General features: G+C 41.9%; 3 protein-coding genes across 6 annotated transcripts in view; 1 reads left to right on the top strand and 2 right to left on the bottom strand.

Moving 5' to 3' along the window:
* Positions 1-420: 420 nt before the first annotated feature.
* On the bottom strand, positions 421-17212 carry LOC111978236 (TOM1-like protein 2). 3 transcript variants are annotated; one of them, XR_002879122.2, is made up of 15 exons: positions 16779-17212; positions 15985-16069; positions 15061-15289; positions 14168-14302; positions 13831-14022; positions 13566-13682; positions 13198-13331; positions 13004-13052; positions 11602-11764; positions 11280-11403; positions 11019-11100; positions 5346-5405; positions 4758-4794; positions 3953-4681; positions 421-3385 (listed from the first exon to the last, which is right to left on the bottom strand). XR_002879122.2 is itself a non-coding variant. In XM_024008182.2 (14 exons), exons 1-14 carry the CDS (start codon positions 16828-16830, stop codon positions 4539-4541), a joined length of 1602 nt encoding a protein of 533 aa, XP_023863950.1. In that variant the 5' UTR covers positions 16831-17212; the 3' UTR covers positions 421-4538. The 3 variants fall into 3 exon arrangements, 2 of the variants coding, with proteins under 2 accessions (XP_023863950.1, XP_023863952.1); XM_024008182.2 differs by having other exon boundaries at positions 421-4681; XM_024008184.2 differs by lacking the exon at positions 5346-5405 and having other exon boundaries at positions 421-4681.
* A 91-nt stretch (positions 17213-17303) lies between these two features.
* LOC111978237 (ATP synthase mitochondrial F1 complex assembly factor 2) lies at positions 17304-20900 on the bottom strand. Of its 2 annotated transcripts, none has more exons than XM_024008185.2 (8): positions 20321-20900; positions 20167-20211; positions 19911-20062; positions 19634-19731; positions 19390-19470; positions 19114-19226; positions 18774-18889; positions 17304-18637 (listed from the first exon to the last, which is right to left on the bottom strand). In XM_024008185.2, exons 1-8 carry the CDS (start codon positions 20523-20525, stop codon positions 18500-18502), a joined length of 948 nt encoding a protein of 315 aa, XP_023863953.2. In that variant the 5' UTR covers positions 20526-20900; the 3' UTR covers positions 17304-18499. The 2 variants fall into 2 exon arrangements, with proteins under 2 accessions (XP_023863953.2, XP_023863954.1); XM_024008186.2 differs by having other exon boundaries at positions 19911-20059.
* A 61-nt stretch (positions 20901-20961) lies between these two features.
* The window catches only part of LOC111978238 (glucose-induced degradation protein 4 homolog), an 8962-nt gene continuing 4599 nt past the window's right edge, over positions 20962-25324 (top strand). The window contains exons 1-2 of the mRNA XM_024008187.2: positions 20962-21327; positions 23925-23984. Of these exons, the coding sequence (XP_023863955.1) occupies positions 21139-21327; positions 23925-23984 (249 nt within the window). The 5' untranslated portion in view covers positions 20962-21138. The remainder of the gene's footprint in view (positions 21328-23924; positions 23985-25324) is intronic.

The following is a 25324-nucleotide window of genomic DNA, read 5'->3' as shown; positions in this document are numbered from 1 at the left end:
CATATTTTTGACCGGGAAAATGCAGCAGGCAGTATGGAGCAGAATGTGAGGAGCCAGTCATGCTCCAGATGAGGTGATCCTAAACAACCAATGGGAGAGCCCCTAGACTACTGGCAGTTAGGGCCTGCCCCCCTAAGGAAGAAAGGGATGAGAGAGAGCCTGGGGGGGGGGGGGGGGGGGGGGGATTGGAGGGAATGCAGTGTTTCCACAGCAAGGTGAATGGTTACTGTAGGTCAAATTAGACTAGAGTATTGTATGTGAGGCAGAAGCCATGAAAAGGTTTACTTCTGTTCCACGATATGTAATCATGCACAGCCAAAACTGCACACAAATGTATCAGACAAGTTGATACAGTCTAGACTCAACATAACTATATACACAGCATTAAACTATATACAGTAAGAAAAAAAAACAAAGGGATAAAGTTGGTGCAGATTACACTGCTATAGCGTTTTATTGGTGTTCAACACATGCATGAGTCACACAATAGAGTCAAACAAGTGAGCTCCAAAAGTATTGGGATAGTGACACATTTGAGTTCTGGCTCTACTCCAGCACTTTGGATTTGAAATGATACAATGACTATGAGGTTAAAGTGCAGACTGACAGCTTTTTAATTTAAGGATTTTTCCATCCATATCGGGTGAACTGTTTAACAATTAAACACTTGTTGTACATAGTTCTCCCATTTTAGGTGACCAAAAGTATTGGGACAAATTCACTTGTGTATTAAAGTACTAAAAAGTTAAGTATTTAGTCCAATATCCATAGCGTGCAATGACTACATCAAGCTTTTGACTCCACACATTTTTTGGGGGATGCATTTGCTGTTTGTTTTGGTTGTGTTTCAGATTATTTTGTGCCCAATAGAAATTAATGGTAATTAATGTTGTCATTTTGGAGTCACTTTTATTGTAAATAAGAATAGAATATGTTTCTAAACACGTCTACATTAATGTGGATGCTACCATCATTATGGATGTTCCTGAATGAACTGTGAATAAAGATGAGTGAGAAAGTTAGAGGCACAAATATCATACCCCCAAGACAAGCTAACCTCTCACCATTATAATAACAGGGGAGGTTAGCATTTTTTGGGCGGTATGATATCCACATCTGGCTTCTTCACTTGCGAGATCATCTGAGACCAGCCACCCGGGCAGCTGATGAAACTAAGGAGTTTTTCTGTAATAAAGCCCTTTTGTGGGGGAAAAAATCTAAATTCTGATTGGCTGGTCCTGGCTCCCCAGTGGGTAGGCCTATGCCCACCCATGGCTGCCCAGTCATGTGAAAGCCATAGATTAGGGCCTAATGACTGTATTTAAATTGTCAGATTTCCTTACATGAACTATAACTCAGTAAAATCGTTGAAATTGTTGCATTTATATTTTTGCTCACTATACTTCAATTTGGGCAGCAGGTAGCTGTGGTTAGAGCGTTGGACTAGTAACCGAAAGGTTGCAAGATCGATTCCCCGAGCTGACAATGTAAAAATCTGTCGTTCTGCCCCTGAAGAAGACAGTTAAACCCACGGCTCCTAGGCCGTTATTGAAAATAAGAATGTGTTCTTAACTGACTCGCCTAGTTAAATAACGGTAAAAAAAATAATACACATAAGTGAATTTGTCCCAATACTTTTGGTCCCCTAAAATGGGAGGACTATGTACAAAAAGTGCTGTAATTTCTAAACGGTTTACCCAATATGGATGAAAACACCTTCAAATTAAAGTGGAGAGTACAGAGCCAAAACAACAAAAAGTGTCACTGTCCCAATACTTTTGAAGCTCACTGTAACACAGTAAACAGCTGAAGCAGTAGGCATACATACAGCCTCCCTTATAAAAGACCCTTTATTTTTTACCATATACACATTATTTGTTCTTTCTAAGACCAGGCTTCAAAGTGACCACCTTATTATACAAGATAAAGTATAGAATCAAAGTTCCACTGAGCAAGCTAGATCAATATCAAGCTATATTAAACTATGTATACTGGATGGCACACATAGCAATACTTCTTCCCCCTCCAATACATGAGATGTACAGGCTTATAGCAGGGCAACCCTTCTACATGCACACACCATATTTCCATTCATAGAAGAGACGGAAAACCTTTTCATAATGTGCAATGTCAACACTTCTTTTAAAGTGTCTTTCAGAAGCGAGGTCATTTTTCTGACGCCTATGATGTTGGTTCATCATGTGCTAGGCTGTCCCATGAGATATATATATATATATATATATATATATATATATATATATAAAGACAGAGGGGAAGATACAGTAACATGACTGTACTGCTTGTTCAACAAACCATGGAAAAACAAACACATTCAATAGGGTTATTTTCTTAGTTACAAACCAACGAGTGGACACTTGCCATAAATAGTGACCGTTAAAGTTGTTGCAAAAATAATCAGAATACATTTATACAATTTCTAACATTGAAACAGCATAAATCATTGTGTAGGAAAATTGTAGGAAAAGTCCATAAACGATCAACAAAACATGTTTAACACACATGAAAAACCTTGATCAGTCTCATAAAGCAGTTCATGATTTCATTCTGCCTTGTAAAATAAAACTATTTCAAATACTGATAGAACAGAAGAAAATACTAAATAAATAATTCCTACACTTGTCAATATATTTCAACATTCTCCGTTGATTACAGATATGTTAAACGTACCAACTCACTCAACTAGATCTTTTAATAATAACATAACAGCAGAATAAGGTAATGAAGGACTGTCAAGTGTTTGTATGAAACAGCACGTGTACTATCAAGAAAGAGAATAAAGATGATTTCAGTACTCCATGTTCTTGCTCATACCAGTATAGCAGTGTTGTTTCTGAAAACATCAATGTCACATTCGCTAAATGGTGAGAGCCTGGCTCCCACTCAGGCCATCCCTCTTTTCAGCACAGTCACACTGTTTCTGATCAGCTGGTGAGACCACTGAGCTAACTAGCTAGCATCTGAGTGATGTGCCAGCACAGCCAGCGAGAGACAAGAACATGGTAGAGTTCAGGTGAAAATATAACCTTGGACTCCAATCAGAGACCAAATGTCCCCTTCATAGTGTTCATAACCATCTCTTCTATATATTTTTTTTTAACATCCACTAAACAAAACTTCAGTCCATTAATTCAGTTATTATTCAACACCAGACATACAATATTCAGTCTGCCTCCATATCTGTAGTGAAAACCACATTACAGACTTTAAAACCTAAAGTTATTGTTCTCATAAGACTGACTAATACATTATCACTTCTGACTGACTCTTACAGCATTATCAGCTACTCTATTCACTATGAATGTGATGCATTCATGCTTGGGCTCCACGACAACATCTGGTCTTTGGCTTCCCAGTAGCATTGTACCTGTCCCAATATATGGATGAACAGAAAATCATTGTCAGGTAGATACTACTTATTTGTTCATTAAAATAAAATGTATAACACCTCAATAAACAACCATAGCAGTGCATTTAATGATTTAATGAATGTTGTCTTACTCTAAAAAACATCAAATGAAAATGAATAACCCAAAAATAAATCTCTCCAAACTAATATTCTAGAAATCTACACACTCAAAAACAAAGTTAAATGGATGAAGTAAGACATCCAGTCAGGGGCTATAATGGACAATATAATAGACTTGGAATTAAACACATCGTAAAAACAATACAATGATCCAGAATATTCCCCATTCATACATCTCATGATATATTTCAATACTACCTGCCCTCATCTGACCTATAAAAAAGGTTAACAATAACTGTCCCTGGACTTCATTTAACTCCCTTTCAGTCCGAGGAGGGATTGAAGGGTGGATGGATCTGTTAATACATGCAGTAGAGTAGGGGACGACTGGATAGGGATGGCTTCTTGCTGTCAGAACAGAGCAGAATATGGGTAGTACTGTAGGTAGGGAACGTCTCATATTACCCTTCAGAGGAAGACCAGCCCCGGGACAGAGTGAGCTGCTGGTTTATAAAGATGGCTGTTGATACTCCACAGTCCTTCTGAAGCTGGAGACAGTCCCAAACCATCAACTGTTAGATAGGGACGGTTGATTATGGGAATACATTGCAACCTTGTTCCTWATGAAGCTGGTTTCTTTCAACAACAAAAATAAATAATTACAATGCGTGGGGGTTCCCTTCGCAGTGTAGTAAATTGCCTGAGAACATGAATGTGTTACTGGGTAGCAGACGTTTAGCTGATGGTAGACAGCTCCAGAGTGGGAGGATGAGAAAGTGGATTTGTAACAGACAACAGTCTGGGGACTCCAGGCGCTGGTCAGGTCAGAAGTCAAAAGGTTAAGAGAGATCTACTAAGCGAGGGGTTTCAAACCTCTCCTCAGGGACCCCCAGCCGTTCCATGCGTTTGAACTATTCCATGGCTAGCACACCTGATTCAACTTGTCAACAAATCATCAAGCCCTTGACTAGGTGAATCAGTGGGCTAGTTCAGGGCTACAACATTGTGAAATGTCTGGGGGTCCCCGAGGAGAGGTTTGAAAACCACTGTACTAAGTGAACAGGGCGTCCTCTGGTCTTTCAGCCTTCTTCTTGGGTGCACCGGTAGTTGCACCGGGATCACCACTAGGGGGTGAGGGGAGGCTGGGAACCATCTCTGCTGCCTTTGCCCGCTCCTCCAGAAACTTGTCAAACTCTAGAAGGAGGACGAGAGGGATCAGAGGAAGCATATTATACATGCTAGCTACTAGAGGTGAATAATTGTTTCCTACCTTCACTGGTCACACCCTCTTCGCCCTCCTCTCCTTGCTGTCGAGGAAGGAAAAGCATCATTGTGAAACTATCTTTTAAGGATAACCTGAATTCTGAATTTAAACTCCTATAATATACTTTTACATTTTGACCTTTCATTTACCCAAAAGTGCTGATTGAAACACAACCAGACCCAGCATTGACAAGTTTTTCTGTGCTTAAAACCACAGACAGGATTACACCCACACAACGGCGGATCCCCTATTTCACCAACACCGCAATGCCATTTAGGTTAGAGAACTTCAACACACACACACACAGTATTACTACATATTCTTACATCAAATTAAATGTTAAGACAAAACCACCATGCACCAAAGAGGACAGAAATCGTCCTTTGTTCCCTGCCAGGACACACCATTATTTAAGACTACACAGAAAGCTACAATGGATCAGAAACGTGATTGGTCAAAGATGAGAAAATGTGTTGAAAGAAAAAAAGTGGGATGTGATAGTTAGATTTTTGAAGAACAAGAGGAGTCCAAAAATGGAAGGATGCAACAGGAAAAAGAGAAAAGAAAACAGGCGGAATAAAATCATAGTCTCACCACGTCAGTACACAGCCACTCCTCTATGTCATCCATGACAGAGGATTGGCCAACGGGAATCTACAGGGCAACGTCATGGACAAACAGCACCACAACAAAAAAATATCCACAGAAAAAAAAAGACAAACAAAACCAACTTAAATATAAAAAATAACTGAAATAACGTGAAAAGCAATACTTAAACCTAACATTTAATAAAAACGCAACCAAACCATTCGATAAATGGTACATAGACCTCTGCTACTGATCGATGACATGCAGTACCAAACACCATGAAACACTCCAACTAACACACAGCCATGTGAAAGCTTTGCAGCGTCATGCAGTGACAGTCAATATGAAGAGGCAGCATCTTCCAGGCTGTATAAAACACTGTTGGATGGAATGGCCATGCACTAGACTTTAATGTTAGAGTTGTTGTTAGGGAGAGAGGTTGTCTGCTCAAAACAACAAGCACCAACTACCACAGGCCAGCTAAAAAGATCTATCCCATCAAAAACAAATCTCTATATGAAATCCTTACTTCTGAGTGAGTGTAAGCTTGGGATCAATGGTTAGAGCAGAGGCCAACATTAAACACACACGCGCCAATGGTGGAAAATAATGTATTGCCCGCAGGGCTGACCCCATTTAGTCGACTGGTCGATTGTATGGTCGATAGGCTGTTGGTCGACGGAGACACCCGTCTGATTCTCGCCTGTCTCAGTGGCCTAATCCATTGTGAAGGCCGTGGGGATGGTAAAGTCCATCACTAAGACATGTGCTACTGAAATTGTATATAGTTATATTATGCAAGAACAAAATGGTGCAACGCTAATAATTTTTTATTATCATTTTACAACAAATGTTTTCCGAATTGTGTGGTTAATTACTATTAACATATAATGCCAAACATCCCCTTTCATTTATCTGTGTATCGGCCAGATTTTTTTGCAGACAGCACACGCGAATCTGCCTAACTGTTGCCTATGACATACCTACTGCTACATACGGTAGCTACTTGAAACTCTTATTAGGTCTAATTAAAGGCAAAATGTCAAAAAAGTCTGCAGTTTGGCAACATTTCATTGTAGTAAAGGATGACACCAAAAAAGTGGAATGCGAACTCTGCCAACAGCGGTTTGCTTACCATAGTTCGACAACAAATATGACATACCACTTGAAAACAGTAAGTTAACCTCCTTTGTTTTTCTAGTTGCATGCTAAAACATTGACAGGTTTTATATGATTGAAAAGTGAACATTACCAAATTGAATAGGCATATTACAATGTAATAACATACAGAATTTAAAATGTACTTTATTTGTGTATTTATAGGCGCATCCCCAGTACAGCGCCTCCACTGCTAGCTCAGGTTTAACCACCTCGGACCAAAAGCCCCACATCTCAGAAAAAAGAAAAAGAGAGATAACCGATGGTATCGTGGACTTCATTTCCCTGGACATGAGGCCCGTTAACCTGATAGAAGGCGTGGGATTTAAGAAGATGATGAAAATCTTGGAGCCTGGTTACACCGTTCCCAAGAGAGAAACTGTTATGCATGCTCTGACTGCCAAATATCATAACACAAAAGAGAAGGTTTTGGAGTATATCCAAAACAGCCAGGCAGTAAGTTTTACAACCGACATGTGGACCTCCCTGAGAATGGAGTCTTACATGACCATCACTGCCCATTTCATTAACAAGGCCTGGAGACTGCAGTGTCTTGTGCTGGAGACAAAACAAATGGAGGAGAATCCCACCACAGCCAACATTGCAGAGAGACTTGGAGAAGTTGCAGACGCATATGAAATTCCAGGATGTAAAAGGGCTGCTTTGGTACACGACAACGCCGCAAACATGGTTTTGTGTGCGGAAATACTGAGGCAGGAAGCGGAATGGGCAGACGTTAAAGGAGTCAGATGTACCTGGCACACCTTACAGCTGTGCATCAATGCCGCTCTCGAACAAGACCCCATCTGTCGCACTGCGGCTGTAGCCAGACACCTCGTGGCTCATTTTAAGAAGGAAGCCAGAAAGGGACTGAAGCAGAAACAACAAAAGGTGGCTGAACACCTCCTGCCCCAATACGTTTCCACGCTGTGGAACTCTTCTCAGACAATGCTAGAGTGTCTGCTAGAACATAGATGGCCCATAACCGACGTGCTCTCCGATCCAAACTACACAGGGAAAAGGGAACACAGCCTTGATCTCACCACAGCGCAATGGAACATGGCAGAAGACATTTGGAATGTGCTGAAGCCTATGGTCACCCTGACGGAGCTGCTGTCTGAGGAGGACAACACATCTTTATCTGCAACCTTACCCATGCTGGCGCATCTCAAACGCCGCCACTTGGCCATGGCAGAGGACGACAGCCCTACCACTAAGAGTCTCAAAACAAAGCTGGTGCAGGAAATTGATAGAAGATGGCAGCTCAACGACCAAATATTTGACAGTAGTCTTTACATCCAAGCAGCAGTCATAGATCCCCGCTTCAAGCTGCTTTCCTTCCTTGACGATGCAAAACGGGATGAAGCCTATGTCAACCTGTCCCAGCTGGCCGACAGTTTGATAGCAAAGCAGAAATGAAGGAATATCTCCAAGATATAACGAAAGTCAACGGTGGACCGCTAGCTTGGTGGAGAAAAAAATGAGGACAGGTATCCGAAGCTGGCCAGAGCAGCGAAATACCTCTTCTCCATCCCGGCGACCTCTACTCCATCAGAGCTGATCTTTTCCAAGGCAGGGCTTATATTCAATAAAACCAGGAGCTGCCTTCTGTCCAAAAATGTTGACAAGCTGGTGTTCCTGTCTCATAACTTGAAAAGATTGGGGAAGTAGGTTAATAAGTGGCAGCCCAGGTCTATGTGAGGAAGTAAAGTAAGCCAGTCCGATACAGCTGACGAGAGAAGACTAAGCTATTATGCAGGTGGATAAACGTTTGGAATTGTGCAATAGTCTATGCTTATTATTTTTTTGTAAGTAGCCTAGGCCTATATAAGCCATTTTATGTTCAGCATTAGAGATCATAAGCTTCTGTTGAAGGTGACTTAAATTGCCTACTGTTGTGACAACTTGTTCTTCATACACAAAATACCCCATAATGACAAATGGAATTAAGTTATTCAAAATGTTAACAAATTAATTAAAAATGAAAAGCTGAAATGTCTTGAATCAATAAGTAGTCAACCCCTTTTTATTGGCAAGCCTAAAAAAATTTTTTTTTTAAAAATCAGAAAAAAAAATTGGCTTAACAAGTCACATGGACTCACTGTGTCCAATAAGAGTTTAACATCATTTTTATGACAAACTCATCTCTGTACCCCACACATACAGATAATTGTGAGGTTCCTCATTTGAGCAGTGAATTTCAAACACAGATTCAACCAAAGACCAGGGAGGTTTTCCAATGTCTTGCAAATAAGCTAGATGGGTTAAAAAAATATGTTTAAAGCAGACATTGAATATCAGTATTACTCAGTTGCAGAGGGATTTCACCAGGAAGCCAATGGTGACTTTATAACAGTAAGAGTTTAATGGCTGTGATAGGAGAAAACTTTGTAGCTACTCCACAATACTAACCTAATTGACAGAGTGTAAAGGAAGCCTGTACACAATAAATAAAATAAATAAAGTAATACTGCAAAAAGTGTGGCAAAGCAATACACTTTTGTCCAGAAGTGTTATGTTTGGTGTTATGTGTTATGTTTGGGGCAAATCCAATACATTACTGAGTAGCACTCTCCATATCCTCAAGCATAGTGGTGGCTGCATCATGTTATGGGTATGCTTATAATTGTTAAGGACTGGGGAATTTTTCGGGATAAAAAATAAATAAAATGGATCTAAGCACAGGCAAAACCCTAGAGGAAACCTGGTTCAGTCTGCTTTCCACCAGATACTGGGAGATGAATTCCCCTTTCAGCAGGACAATAACCTAAAACAAGGCCAAATTTACTTTCAATTTGCTTACCAAGAAGACGCTGAATGTTCCCGAGTTAAAATGTTGACTTAAATCTGCGGCAAGACTTGAAAATGGTTGTCTAGCAATGATCAACAACCAATTTGGCATAGCTTGAAGAATTTTGAATCAATCATGGTCCACAAAGCTCTGAGACTTAACCAGAATCACTGCCAACGGTGATTAACATGTTTCGACTCAGAGGTGTGAGTACTTATTTAAAATTAGATATTTCTGCATTTCATTTTCAAAAAATTAGCAAAAATTTCCCAAAACATGTTTTCACTTTGTCATCATGTGTAGATGGCTGAATTTAATCAATTTTGAATACAGGCTGTAACATAACAAAAATCTGGAATAAGTCAAGGGGTATGAATCATTTTTTAAGGCACTGTATGTTGATTGAATACTAGGCCTATCGGCTGTAACTCTTGCGGTTCATTATTTTAATTAAATTTAAAAAAATTATTGTTTATTGTTCAATTTGTTATGTTCTTAACAAATGTCTTATTTTATCTGCTCTTTATTACATAGCTTATAAGATTTTTCCATATCTTATATCTGAGAGACATAGGCTATTCGCGTTTGGAGGAGTCAGTGATAAGCTTAGCTTTGACTGTTTTAACCTGGCTGCTGTAGGTCTAATTCAGATGGTTGACTCCCACAAGTTGTTACCTGGTTGATTCGGTCAAATAGAAAGTATTAGTTTGTTGTGTATAATCACCAGTCTTGAAGCCAGGGGCGTAGGAGCGACTCCGACATTTGGGGGGGGGCACATTTTTTGGGGGGAAAACAGGTTTTAAATGTTAATTTCGAGAAAAGGATACAGACAAATATTAACTTACAAAATGGGAAAATGTACAAGGTTAAATGGGGCCTTGCAGAGGGGCACTTCTTCTGGTACAGTCCAATCAGTCTTAGGGCCATGGCCATTCATACTGTACTGAATACCACTGTGACAGTTAAGCTAGCAGCATGGTCAATCCGGCATCTGCATTGGCGATGCTGCCTTTGCAGAAGTCTGGGCATTCATACTTCATGCAATTCGCAGAGTTGTTGTAAAGAAAGTTGTCAAGGAAGGGAGTTTGTGTTTATACAGGACGTACAGCTCCCACCTACCATTCACATCAATGCGGAGCCTTACAGAGCCCTCTGCAATGTTACAACATTTTGGAGGTGCTTGATTTGGCTTCCACAGACCTCAGGCGGCTCTGCAAATGCATCACACCCTCCGTACTGAGTCTCTGGATCGCATTGCCAGATCAAGCATAAAAACCAGCTTTTTAAAATGTGAATATGTTCAATTAAAACTGTACTCTGTATAATTAATTTCCTAGTATTTTCCTCACTTCATCTGGTTGTTACTACTGCTGCTCTACTTACTGTATGGTTGAAAACTTAAAGTAACATTGTTCACTTAGGTTTATTTTCTTCTGGTTATCTTTATCTCTGGCTGCCTCTTTAGTCATTAGTGTGTCTTAATTATGTCATCAATTAGTGCGCTTAAAGAATCAGACAAGCGCCATGCATATAGTTCATTTTATTCAAACACATAGGGTGTGTATATATGGAAAAATACACGTTTTAAAGAACAGAAGAATCTCGGTCGACCAAGATTATTTTTTGTTGGGGACAGCCCTACCCGACAGTAACAGCAGACCGCATGGAAAAGTTAGTGATCATTAGTGATGTTAGCGCACTTCTAAAGGTTGACCAGCCACAATACTCACCCCTCCTGCAGGCTGCTGCCTGACTTCCAGAGTAGGAGGCAGCTCAATCCCACCTACAGCATTAAGGTCCTCTAGAGGAGCTCTGCCAGGATAGAGGTAATGACCAGAAGGACAGTTATAAAACATTCAGCTTTAAAATGTATGGTGCAGAACAGACACTGTCAGTCATGTAGAAAAGCTAATTGTGTATGCTCTATTCATTACAAGCCTAGGAGGTAGGGGTTGTCTCTGAACAGGAGAACATGTATGATGTGTTCTTACGTGACGAGTGTCTCGGTGGTCAGTGGCAGAGCTCCGGTCCTGGTCTGAGCGAACATGTCAAAGTCGTCCTGAGGCTTACAGCTGGGCAGAGAGCTCAGAGTGCTGGTCACACTGGCATCCACGTCTGAGGAACAACAAAAAGACAGCCGCCATATTGTTCCAACAAAATTAAAATATAAATATTTATGTTTTTAAGAACTTGTCACATTGCTAAATTACCTGGCAAACAGTTCAAAGAGAACAAAATGCTTCAGCACTGTTAAAGTAGAATGTCTTTTTACTGTACACCGAAGTCTATCTAGTAACAGTCTGGAGGACATACCGAGGCCGGCCAGCCGAGAGGCGAGGGAGGCAGGTGAGGAAGGACGTGCGGTGGGGGCGGTGAAGTACTGAGGCGTGGCGGTGGAAGTGACCATGTTGCTGACGACAGCAGGAGAACCAGGGCCCAAGTCTATAAGGTTGTCCTCTGTAGCCTCACTGAGGACCTGGGATCCAGGGATGACAGAAGGGGAAAGAGAGAAAGAGACCCATTGAAGACAATGTAAGACCACTCTTTTAGGAGCCATTCCAAAACAGAATGCTAATTCCATTTTCCATTACTATCACTACAGCAAAGTGACAAACTAGTCCTGAAGTAAGGGGAGAGGGATTACATAAAGGGCTCTGACATTTGGCTTCAGTTTGTTCATCAATTTGACTAAGATCAACCTGATTACCTTGAACAGAAAGGTACAGGCAAATAAAGCACGTGAGAGGTCAGGGAATATCATAGGTTAGCTGGAGAAAAACAGGAATCTGCCCATGAATGAGAAACAGTTGTTGTTTGTGGGAGTTTTTCTGAAGGGAGGGGTAGGTACTCAGCCAGAATGGGTTAGTCAGAGAATTGCAATAATATGATTTGTTTGTGGCGAAGAATGAGCTGTTTGGTGTGTCTGTGATATTGTCATTCATTTATGAGCAGTGACCACAGTAACCATGGCAATGACCTTTGCACTGGGTGGGTGTTTTTTCTTTTGGCTGCGAAAGATAATAATTTTTCCTCTTGAGAATGATGGGTGGTGGTGGGGAAGGGGTTGGTGCATCTTTAGACACGGGTAGATGTTACCCCTTAGGCACAGATCTAGGATCAGTTTACCCTGAATCCCAACTTTAACCATACAGGGAGGAAACCCACCTGGCCTTAGATCAGTGTCTAGTGGCAACTACTCCCAGCTTTAGACTGTCTCTGTGTCAGTTACTGAGGGGAGTGGGTGGTTAAAACATGCCACATGGAACAAATGGGATGTACAGGGTCCATATAGTTCAGCCATGAGTGGCCACCGTGGGTCCAAATACGTGACATACTACTTATTGGGGCGACTTTCATACTTGCCTGCCTCAGCTAGACATAGAGACAAACAGAAAGGAAAAAGACCATGAAAATCATTAACATGCCTGGGCAACACGCCACGGTCAGTGTGGACATGATATTAATGGTACGGTGCGGACATCGACAGACGATCTAACATGTAACATGCCGAAATCTCTAGACAGAACAGTTGTATTTTAGACAGACTCGACAACGTTACAGAATGAGGAAACGTGAGAAACAGGCAAGCTATGGAAGACAAAGTACAGAAACTTTACCACAGAAATATGCGACAACCATGTACAAATAAGCAAGGGATGTCATTGTGTGTGTGTGGGGGGGGGGTTACGTCCTATGGCTGTCACTGCTAACTCACCCCATTATTGATACCCTGAGATGCTCTGCCTGACCGATACCTCTCGTACCTGAGAGAGAAACCAAATAACAAGTAGTCCATACCTGCTCATAATGACTATAAAGTCATGCATGCCTCTCAGAGGAAAAAGGTGTTGAGACAGAAATGTTAGCCATCTCTCATAGTGGTGGGTGGGTGTGTGTAAGCTAGCCTACCTGTCGTAGCGTAGGAAGATGTTGTTGAGGTCGTCGTTGACGTGCAGTAGTTCCTCTGTGACCTCCTCGTCAGACACACAGGAGATGAGCTCCACTATCCTCTGCTGCATGGCCCGGCATGTCCGGTTCAGCTCCTACAAAAAGCACAGGAGGGTTAGCCGTCAAAAGATAGTGCTGCCCAGGCTGAAATCACTTGTTGATATCACAGATACTTCCACCAGTACACCAGAAACAATGAAGCAGACCCTACCAGTGGCCTCCGTAAAATAAAGTCTAGGAGTTCTCTTGTCATGTCACATGGCCAAGAAACCCAGCCCTATTTACACGCTATAAGAATACCAGAGAGAAAGAGGGGCAAGGAGTCTGACCTGCAGGAGCTTGTGGTCCGAGGGGTCCTCCTGTCCAGGAACCATCTCTGTCAGCATCTCTGACATCACCTTTGTGTTGCCACGCACAATGTCCAGCTCCCTTCGCAGCCGGCAGATCTGAACAGGGAATACCATGTCAACTCCTCTCAGATCCATCTCCTTGCACCTTAGAATGCAAGCTATCCAGAAGATTTTAAAGCCTTCTTACAAATCTGAGAAGGGAACAGATTGTGCAACTGTAATGGCAATTCACTCATTCGCCTACCTGTTCAGGTGAAGGGTTGATAGACCCAGAGGCGCCAAGGTTGGGGACCTGCGGGGCGGAGTAGGTGGGAGGAACAGACGATGCAAACGATGGGGCGGAGACAGCATGGGGAGGAGGCTGCTGTTGGGGTTGGGGGATAGGCTGGGCCAGGGGAGGGGCGGTGGCTTGGTTCTCCTCTGGGCCAGTCAACAGCTTTAAATGAGAAAGAAAAAAAGAGACTCAAACCCCAAAAAACTCAAATAAACTTGTTGAAAAATGGCAGAACAGCAGATGTATTTTCATACTCAATTTAGAGTAAGGAAATGCATGCAAATGGATGTGACAGTGGCAGTTGTACCTGCTGAGGAGTGTGGATGGGAGACAGGGCATCCAGGTCCGACATTGGGAAATCTATACCCTTCCTCTTCAGCTCCTCATAGATCTGGACCACACCCGTCAGGTCTGGACTACTCCTGAACGCATCAGCCCACGCCTGGGAGACAGGAGGGAGAAGGAGGATGAGAAAGACAAATGTTATATACACTGTATAATCTTCTCATGTTTCTCAGTGCTGTATTCATTAAGTGGTCAAAGTATTAAGGTCAGAGGTGTCAACAATTACATTTAGGCTACCACAAAAGCTATTGCTTGCCGAGCAAGGAAGCATGTGAGCATCTTTGGTGTATCATCATTACACATACATCTTGTGAGAAAACTGTGCTGTGTTTGTAATATAACACTTGCACGAGGTCTGGTGAGAAACCATTCACTTCATTGCTGTCAGTTCTCTGTTATGTGTTACAGTACTTGTACAAGATGATATTGCTGTCAGGTCTGTGTGCTCTAGCAGACATCAACAGCCACCATGTCAGCGGGAAACTAGAAGCCACCTGAGGTAATCGGCCAGGGTTACCCGAGATCCCCACAGTAAACAGAGAACCAGTGGCCTGGCTGCAGGTAGCACACCAGCAAGACCCTGCCTGGTTAACACTGCAGCTACATGTAACCAAACACCCTCCTCCACTGCCTCAGTATGTAGCCTATACTGTACATTCTCAAAGCACTTGACATACAGTATACTTCCTCAAATGACTCCCATTTTCCCAAGGACAAACTATCATCATCTCCTCAGACAATTCTGTCAGAATACTCAATGAAAGCTGGTTCTATTAATGCCATCACTCAAGTCGTCAAATATAAAGGAAAACATGTCATGCATACACATTCACACAAGTGTGTGTGATCCTTTACCTGGATCAGGGTGAGCACTTTGTCTTGCACAATAGTGGGAGGGTTGTTTTTGGGAGAGATGATTTTCACAAGCACACCGTCTATGAAGTCCCTGCTGGTGATGAGGGCATGAAAACGATGCCCACAGTTCTTCACACATGTCTCCAGGACGGTCAGTGCCAGCATCACCTCCCTGTAGTTCTTGTTTCCGTTCAGCCTCTTCTTCATGGCCCTGATAGCATCCTTGGGCCTGCAGCAACAACACACAGAGCAGAGCACAGGGTCAGAGAGGGAGGAGACAGAAACATGATGTGCATGATACACAAAACATATAGTCTACTGTGTAGTAACAATGTAGTAATAGCACCACCAAACATAATTTCTCCATGTTGACTGAAATAATGTTAGTAACACTTTACTTAAACCCTTTAACACTCAATGTTTTACTTACATGGTCTAATAGAGTGCTCTGGTTTAGGTTACACTATAATGCAGATAACAAATCAATGGTACTGTGATAGGTAGGTGTGGCCTTCCCTTGAATTATTGATATAGGGCTTTATCAAACTGATGTCATACTTTGAGATAAACTGGGAGTAGGGGCAAATCAACATACCCTAACTTCCCATTTATCAAACAGAAACAGGCAATGGCTTTCAACATTTTCACAAACAAGGTTAATGGACCAGATTGCCATCCAAGCCTTAGATAGTAGAAGAGCACTTGGAGCAAATCCATCCTCAAGTCCATTACTGCTTCTGATAAGACAAGTATTTGATAAGCGGCAAACAAAGACAGAGATCTTCACCAAGAAAGCATGGTCATATTCACATGTAAGTCACTAGGGACAAATTGAGTCCAACTTCACACAGCTCCAGAAGAGGTGTAAAATGTGTTGACTTCATATTATTCATTGGCCTAGTTAGAAAGCTATTTTCTACTTACCCATCCTCAGTTTCATTTATGATGTCACATATTTCCATATTGAGGGTCCAGTCCTCACTCTGAAGGGAGCCATCAGTGGCTCTCTCTAAAGAAGACAGAACATTACATTTCCTCTTGTCAGAGCAGTTGAATTGTAATGATCACATACTAACTTGTCAGCTAGCTAATTGGCTCACAACCACTGTCAACTCTATTCTGTGGAACAGACAGGTAGTGCTAACTAGCTAGTTGCCCACACTCGTACTGGGGAGGACTGGTTATTGCGGTTTAGGACAGCTGCGCCCAGGTCAGTAATCCAGTTGTATCAGTTGTCAAATGTATGGCAAACGACAGACATGGTTCAATCGAATAGCTAACTAGCCAGCTACAATCATTCGCTAGTAAGCCAGTTAGCGCAACCAGATACAGTACAGACTGTAACCTAGCTAGCTTGGTTGGTAACTAGCTAGTTTAGTAGTGGGAATGAATACAAGATAGTTGACGTTAGTTATAGCAGGCTAGCGATACAACATACTGTTCCAGATCCCCACCACGAACTAGCAAGATTACCACCAACTATTGTTTATGAGTATATACACATAGCTAGTTAACATCTTTATTTCCAATCAGCCTGCAAATAACCAAAATAATAGCAAGTCAGCCAGGCATATAGCGTCGCGGCTAATAAGTGGGTCGATAGCCAAAGAGCTTAAAGACGATAGCAAGTAAGAATCAAATGTCAGTGCGATTCAAGAACGTGAAACACGATTATCTGACGTTTCCTTTCAATCACAGTTTATTTTAAAAAGACTTACCAATGCAATGTCCCACAGGGGTGCTGTATGGATTTCCCAAAAGGAACTCCATCTTGATCGACAACAAACAATTTGTACGAAGTCACCAGTTCATGGGAAAGGCACAAGTAAGCCCCGCCCTTCGAGCAATCAGCTGCATCTAGCATGTCAATCTGATTGAGCAACATTAACGTCATCTTTACATTATTATTGTAAATAAATGACAACCAACAATAAAACCTACTCATTTTTGTTTTAGTTTTTTTCCAACTGAATAGGATTTTACAATCTGTGCAGTGGACACAATCCAATGTAAACCCTTGAGAAAGTATGTTTACATTACATATGTTTACATTCTCACATCAACAAGACAATAATTCAATGAATTTACAATAGGATTTCAAAATGTTTTCTAACAAAAAAATACAAAAAGTYTTTCCATGTCATTTATATTCTAATGCATTTAGGGTTTGATGCAAAGTTGTTAGGCCAAAAAGCTGGTGATGTATGTCCCTGCTGTGCATGTAACAAACATACTTTAGTCAGTTTGACCCATTGATAGATTTATTCAATTTTTACTGAAGCAAAAGAGTAAACTTTGTACAAGCTAGTCACCACATAATAAATACAGTGGGAGTGGGTGAGAAGTCTGGGCTGAAACAGACAGAGGGTAACACTTACTGTTTCCATAAAAACATCCGATGTTCCAAAAAGTCACTGATGACTGAGGTACTAGCTAGGTTTCCATCCAATTGGAGACAGATTTTCATGGGAATATATAAAAAATCTGCATAAGAACAAAATACGCATTTTCCCACCGAGATGTGGTTCCCTACCCGTTGCGTTAAATTCCCATGTACCGAATAACAAAAACAAGTTAAATGGGTTTCAATCGCATTTTCAACTCTACTGATGGGTCTCTCACAAAACAATGTGTTATATAGCGACTGTGCCCACTCTGGTATTGGCACGTGCGCTCTAGCAAACGAGATTATTTTGTGTCAAACAGCAGCCAAGCATGATGATCATGTCACCAGAATAAGACCCTCTATATTTATTGGAAAGGGGCATCAATTGAGTTGATCACCTTACACTTTATTTAATCTGTAGCCCAATACAGTGGTTCCCAAACGGTGAATACTTTCCAGACTAGTCATAGTGGGAGAACCACACATGTTATCAGCCGACTCCAAGTTTACATCGATATGATGGTTAATATATCAATACTTAAAATAATTTCCACCAACGTTTCTCATGTAATTAATTTGACCGATACAAAAAGAGCCCAACTTGTCTATCATATTGTGTTTTGTCGACATTTGTAAAGTTTGCAGACAAATGTTCTGTTTCCATCAAGCCTGCCATGATATTTTTGTCCCACATGTACTTTACTCCCATAAAAAGGTTGGATGGAAACCTGGTTAGTGATTCAAAACACATGTAGAAGAGATGATCATCATACTTGGCTGTACTTTATAGGGAAGGAGTGGCAGAGGAGACGGTTCCTCTTTACTGAAATGAATCATCACAGGACGTTTTATAAACGGCAGATTATGTCACGGACCTGTGCAGATAAAATACGTGTTTTTGTTCCGCCAAGGACAACACCAGAGATAAATTCAAGTCCTAAGGAGTTGGGATTTCTTCCCAGTCAGAGGCCAGTACACTGCCTTTGTTGTCTTTGCTCTTAGAGTGCTGTCTGAGCTTGTATGTTTGACTCAGGGAAGCACCGAAGGGCCTCCTTAGTCTTGCATGAGTTTGCGTTTGACCGTTGAACTCTCAGAGGAGAAATGTACAAACAGAGCCCCTGCTGCTGTACGTGCTCTCAGCTCATACAGGTCAACATCATGAGCCCACTCTACATTTCCCCAATGCCCGATCTGTGAAGGGGAAAGAGAGTGAGGGGAAAATAAATCGTTAGTAAGAGAGGAAGACAGAAACAGACAAGGAGATTGAATACATAGCCAAGATGCTTTTCTAATCTGTATATGCATTGATTCTGTGGCGAGTTCATACCTGGAACTCCTCCTCTAGTCGTGACAGCAGCACGGCCTGCTCCACTGTAATGTGTTTGTCAATCAATGCAAATGCCAGCACCACAGACTTCAGCTGGGTGATCACATACTCCAGTCCTACACACAGAGGACACGCAAATAGTATTAGTGCAGTCGTGTACTCTCTATTTAACTAAGAGACTCAGCAATATGATGTGATCATGAACAGCGGTGCAACTTCTGAGGGTTCTCTCTCCATTGGTCTAGGCAAGAGGCTGATTCCTTTAGCACCCACACAGTTCAGAATTTGCACATGTGCACAGGATGGGAGTATCTCTAATTACGCTTTTAGTTGTTTTTACCTGTCATGGACCAGAAGTTATAGGAACCCAGGTGCTGGCGAAAAGTATCCATCGTTGCCTGTGGGATCTCTGGCCCCAGTATATTGGTAGAAGAGCCAATGACTACGTTGTACCTGCAAGAGGAAAACATTAATTCAAGTACTCTCAAGACAATGCTACAAATCTGTTTTCCTCCTTTGCTGAAGATGACATGCAAATAAGTAGACATGTCCATGGAACTTCTAGTAAGGTAACTCACAGCAAATGAGTCAATGATCATGTTAAAGTGAAATTAACCTGTCTTCAATCCAGTTCAGCACAGGGTCCCATTCATTATTCTGAAGCTCCACTAAAGTTGGAGGCTCCTCAACTCTGTAACTACAAGGAGACAACATAATCACAGAGTTATAATTCCTACAAAATCACACACATTAATGATCTGATGGAGAGAACCTGTGTATCATATTGGTCCTTTGTTAGGCAGGTTACTTTTATTCACCAGAAACTAAAAACCTATGCTACTACGAAGACATCTGCGTACCAAATTGTGTCAGTCTCCAGATACTTCAGGGCAGCGGTGATTATTTGGTCCTTGCTGCGGAATGTAGGGTTATCGAGGGCTGTGTTGCAGAGAGTGGTCTGAAGTAGGAGAGAGAACAAATCTCAAATGGCACCCTTTTCCCCCATTAGTTTTAAATCAGTGCCCAAGTCAAAATAGCTAATGAAAGTAGTGCCCTGTTTGGGGTACAGTGTGTCATTCCAGATACAGCCAACATGAAGCATCAAACAAAATAAGTAACTAAAGTAAAAGGTCATACCATATGCATGCTGTAGAYCTTGAGCGTGTCTTTCTGAGTATCCCACTCATTTGCCACAGCAATGGCTAAGGCTTCGTTGGGGGCTGTGAACAGCTTTCCTCCTGGTGTCTTCATTTTCCGTTGGTCCAGGTTGATCTCAAACATGCCACCTGCTGACCAAGAATCAAGGTAATGTTACAGTAAGTTCTTGAATTCTTAGCACTCAGACTTATTTCAATCAAGAGAAAGTATCTCACTCGCCCGGTCCAGTACTCACCCTCTCCGTGGGATATGCTGACATCCTTGTAGAATTTCTTTKTTTCTGTTGATGACAGCATAACAAAGTCAACATGTCAAGAACTGTGCAACCTCCATGGTGCATATAGCCAGATATTTGATGAAAAAAGGTGATCAAATGGTGCACCTCTTACCTGTGATAATGGAGTAATATTTTGAGTTCACAGAGAGTAGAGGGAGCGGCAGGTTGAGAGCTTGACTTCTTGGGTAGACAATGGGGGGAGAGAGGGCATGCCCCACACGACTGTGCAATCTCACAAGATTCCTCAGCATCGTGTCAGTGACAAGAGTTATTAACAAACAAGTTTTCCCAATCCAAGTGGGGTTCAAAACTTGCATTAACGTTAGCTAGCAGGGATTATGAATACCGGATAGTGTCGCTATTCAAAATGTAGGAAATATTGCGGTCACTATAAGAAACGACTGAAGAGTAGTTGAAGGTTGACTGACCTAAAACTAACCATTTGGAGAAATACGATTGTATTTCCACACACCTCTCACTGCAATGCATCGCATCTCTACATGAGATTGACCTTCCGTGTTTGACAGACGGCAGATTCGACAGAATTCACAGATACATGGGAAACGTAGTTCCATAGTGGTTATAAAATCAACCAGAATGGAACAGTACCAGAGAGGAAAAAACGACATCCTCACACTTCCCAGAGAGCATTGCGCTAAATAAGCCAGTCAGGAGCGAGGTTTTAGATCACTGAAATTCCTCAGCTAATGAGAGAGGAGGATGCTGCTGCCTTACGGCACCTGCGTCAAAATCCGCTTACTTTACTCGAGACTGGTGGTGACTGAAGTGCTTACAGATTTGGAGGTACAGATTTGGAGGTATTTGGATGTAGGTGAGCCGCCTCWTTCGTGCTCTCCGTACCCCCTTCCCACGTCTATCGCCCGGACGGCCACTGACTGCGGTCGGTGTCCTCCCCGCGGTACCTGAATCATGCCTGTCCCCGCTGGATACCTCCGTAACACCCCCATGGCCTTCACATCCTCGGCCTCGCTTATCCCGGCTCCCCCGATCAACACCCACCAGCCCGGGGTTGTCGCCTCGCTTCTGTACAGCGGCTCCAAGTTCCGAGGACACCAGAAGAGCAAAGGCAACTCCTACGATGTCGAGGTTGTTTTGCAGGCAAGTTCGATTTATGAAACTTTAATTTGCCAGTCAGCTGACGAGTTATTTTGCTGACATGTCATAACACGTAATGATTGACAGCTTCCAGAAATTGCCTGAGGAACCCTCAACTCGTTTCTCTTATATCGAGGCGGAGTTGAGTTTTGATGACTGGTCGCGGGATTTACTAGCAACAGCATTGAGACGCCATCCATCCATTATTGTAAAAATGTTAATTCTGAAAACGCTTACCTGTACCTATGTTTGTCAAGTGTTCCAGTAGTAAGCTACACCACTTTAGGGCAAAAAAAGTAATTAACTACTGAAAACACTACATATATTTGAATTTAGTTAAACTACCACCAAGCTAATGCAAAATGTAGTTAAATTAACGTTACTAGTTGAACTACATGTCGTTCACTAACGTTACTCCCCAACACTGGTTATGCTCGGCGGTATTCCGTATTTTACTATATGCCGGTAATGATGCACGGACCGGTTTGGGTTTTTACTTTACCTGGTATAATGCTATTTGAATGTTTGGTTTGTTAAATGTGATAAGTCTTGTAACGTCCATTTTATTTATATATATATATTAGTTTACTCCGCTACTTGAGTCATCTCTTCTCTCTCTCTATGCTGCTTTCCACACAGACCTAGTCCCGCCCCCTGTCACTCAACCATTTGTTGCTTGACCACGAGACTTGTTTGGTCTGCATGGTCAATGCAACAATGTTGTTGACAACGATGTTGTTGCCACTTTCCTTCGTGCGTGTTATAATTACACTATTCGTTTTGTATTTTCTTAGCAAGTTTTAGCTAAATCGTGTTAGCAGCTAATCGCTAAATAGTATCTGCAAAGCACCAGTCTAACGTCAACAGTGAAGAGGCGACTCAGGGATGCTGGCCATCTAGGTAGAGTTGCAAAGAAAAAGCCATATCTCAGACTGGCCAATAAAAAGAAAGGATTAAGATGGGCAAAAGAACACAGACACTGGACAGGAACTCTGCCTAGAAGGCCAGCATCCTGTAGTCGCCTCTTCACTGTTGAAGTTAGACTGGTGTTTTGCGGGTACTATTTAATGAAGCTGCCGCTTGTGAGGCTTCTGTTTCTCAAACTAGACACTCTAATGTACGTGTCCTATTGCTCAGTTGTGCACTGGGGCCTCCCACTCTTTCTATTCTGGTTAGAGCCAGTTTAAGCTGTTCTGTGAAGGTAGTAGTACACAGCGTTGTACGAGATCTTCAGTTTCTTGGCAATTTCTAGCATGGAATAGCCATAATTTCTCAGAACAAGAATACACTGACGGGTTTCAGAAGAAAGTGTTTAGTTTCTGGACATTTTGAGCGGGTAATCGAACCCACAAATGCTGATGCTCCAGATACTCAACTAGTCTAAAGAAGGCCAGTTTTATTGCTTCTTCAATCAGGACAACAGTTTTCAGCTGTGCTAACATAATTGCAAAAGGGTTTTCTAATGATCAATTCGCCTTTTAAAATTGGATTAGCTAACACAACGTGCCATTGGAACACAGGAGTGATGGTTGCTGATAATGGGCCTCTGTACCCCTATGTAGATATTCCATAAAAAATCATCTGTTTCCAGCTACAATTGTCATTTACAACTTTAATAATGTCTACACTGTATTTCTGATCAATTTGATGTTATTTTAATGTGCAAAAAATGTGCTTTTCTTTCAAAAACAAGGACATGTCTAAGTGACCCCAAACTTTTGAACAGTAGTGTAATTATAATCATCGTTCTATTTCCATGATTCCAACAGTTCACCCAAGTGTTTTCATCTAAGTCGGCAGTCAAATCGCAATTGCAACATTTGGTTATAGATGAGGTCTAGTTTTTTTGCCCATATCATGCAGCCCTATGTGACCGTGTGGAAATTGTCTCAAATGAGTGCAGGGAATGCAGAAATTGATGGAAATTATTTTTGGTTGAATTGAACAGTATAAAACAATCAGAATGAAGAAAGGCCCATTGAATGTGTTGCCACCGTAGGGTCACGCACAACTCAAAGTAAAACTTTTTTCAAAAACGTTAAATACCGTCATACCATCAAATTTGGAAAATACTTTGATATGATATTTTGGCCATATTGCCCAGCCCTACTGCCAGTGTCATCTTACATTTTGTCAGGGATGCTCTAACAGCCATTATAAACTTTATGGTTCAAGCCCTAAATGCTGATTGGCTGACAGCTGTTGTATATCAGACCGTATACCACAACAATTTATATTTTTACTGTTTTAATTACATTGGTAACCAGTTTATAATAGCAATAAGGCAGCTCAGGGGTTTGTGATATGGCTAATATACCATGGCCAAGGGCTGTGTCCAGGCACGCTACGTTGTCGTGCTTAAGAACAGCCCTTAGCCGTGGCATATTGGCCATCTACCACACCCCCTCAGGCCTTACTGCTTAATTAAACCTAGCTTTAGGATGACCCTATCATTAATTGAAGTGACATGTGATAGGGTTAACATTTTCATTACCAGCTCTCCTATCAGTCCTGAGATTCCAGCAAAAATCAGCTTTTCATTGATCTTACTTTCTGTATGTCCAGCCTTTATATTCACAATGAAGTGTTGTTTCTTTCAGCATGTGACCATGGAAGCCTCATACTTGTGTGGGTACTTGAAGATCAAAGGGTTGACAGAGGTGAGAATGAATTACGTGATACCGAAGAGGTTAAATAGAGGTTGAATCTCAAGCTTTTATTTTCATCATGTTTCTGATTGCTGTTCATTGACTACAGCTCAGAATTCAACACCGTAGTGCCTGCAAAGCTCATCACTAAGCTAAGGACCCTGGGACTAAACACCTCCCTCTGCAACTAGATCCTGGACTTCCTGATGGGCCACTCCCAGGTGGTAAGGGTAGGCAACAACACATCTGCCATGCTGATCCTCAACACTGGGGCCCCTCAGGGATGCGTGCTTAGTCCCCTCCTGTACTCCCGACTCCAACACCATTAAGTTTGCTGACGACACAACAATGGTAGGCCTGATCACCGACAATGATGAGACAGCCTATAGGGAGGGGGTCAGAGACCCTGCCAGGACAACAACCTCTCCCTCAATGTGGGCAAGACAAAGGAGCTGATCGTGGACTACAGGAAAAGGAGGGCTGAACATGCCCCCTTTCACTTCGAGTTTCAAGTTCCTTGGTGTCCACATCACCTACAAACTATTCATGGTCCAAACACACCAAGACAGTCGTGAAAAGGACATGACAAAACCTATTCCCCCTCAGGAGATTGAAAAGATTTGGCATGGGTCCCCAGATCCTCAAAATTCTACAGCTGCACCATTGAGAGCATCCTGAACAGTTGCATCACCGCCTGGTATGGCAACTGCTCGGCATCCGACCTTAAGGCACTGCAGAGGGTAGTGCGTACGGCCCAGTACATCGCTGGGGCCAAGCTTCCTGGCATCCAGGACCTATATACTAGGAAGGCCCAAAAAATTGGCAAAGACTCCAGTCACCCAAGTCATAGACTGTTCTCTCTTTGTTTTTACACTGCTGCTACTCGCTGTTTGTTATCTATGCATAGTCACTACCCCTACCTACAGTTGAAGTCGGAAGTTTAGATGCACTTAGGTTGGAGTCATTAAAAATCATTTTTCAACCACTCCACACATTTCTTGTTAACAAACTATAGTTTTTGGCAAGTTGGTTAGGACATATACTTTGTGCAAGACACAAGTCATTTTTTTTCAACAATTGTTTACAGACAAATTATTTCACTTATAATTCACTGTATCACAATTCCAGTGGGTCAGAAGTTTACATACACTAAGTTGACTGTGCCTTTAAACAGCTTGGAAAATTCCCGAAAATGATGTCATGGCTTTAGAAGCTTCTGATAGGCTAATTGACATAATTTGAGTCAATTGGAGGTGTACCTATGGATGTATTTCAAGGCCTACCTTAGTGCCTCTTTGCTTGACATCATGGGAAAATCAAAAGAAATCAGCCAAGACCTCAGAAAAATCAGC

Source organism: Salvelinus sp. IW2-2015, linkage group LG18, assembly GCF_002910315.2.
Source record: "Salvelinus sp. IW2-2015 linkage group LG18, ASM291031v2, whole genome shotgun sequence".
NCBI classification, from domain to species: Eukaryota; Metazoa; Chordata; class Actinopteri; order Salmoniformes; family Salmonidae; genus Salvelinus; species Salvelinus sp. IW2-2015.
Note: the sequence above shows the minus strand (reverse complement) of the source record. Positions and strands in the feature narration are given on the sequence as shown.

Excerpts from the sequence above, each read along its gene's own strand:
- LOC111978236 (XM_024008182.2), bottom strand. The coding sequence starts at position 16,830 with ATGGAGTTCCTTTTGGGAAATCCATACAGCACCCCTGTGGGACATTGC. Across the intron at positions 14,303-15,060 it reads AAGTGCTCACCCTGATCCAG|GCGTGGGCTGATGCGTTCAG; the intron begins GTAAAGGATCAC and ends CCTGTCTCCCAG. Across the intron at positions 5,406-11,018 it reads GGCAGCAGCCTGCAGGAGGG|ATTCCCGTTGGCCAATCCTC; the intron begins GTGAGTATTGTG and ends GTTGCCCTGTAG.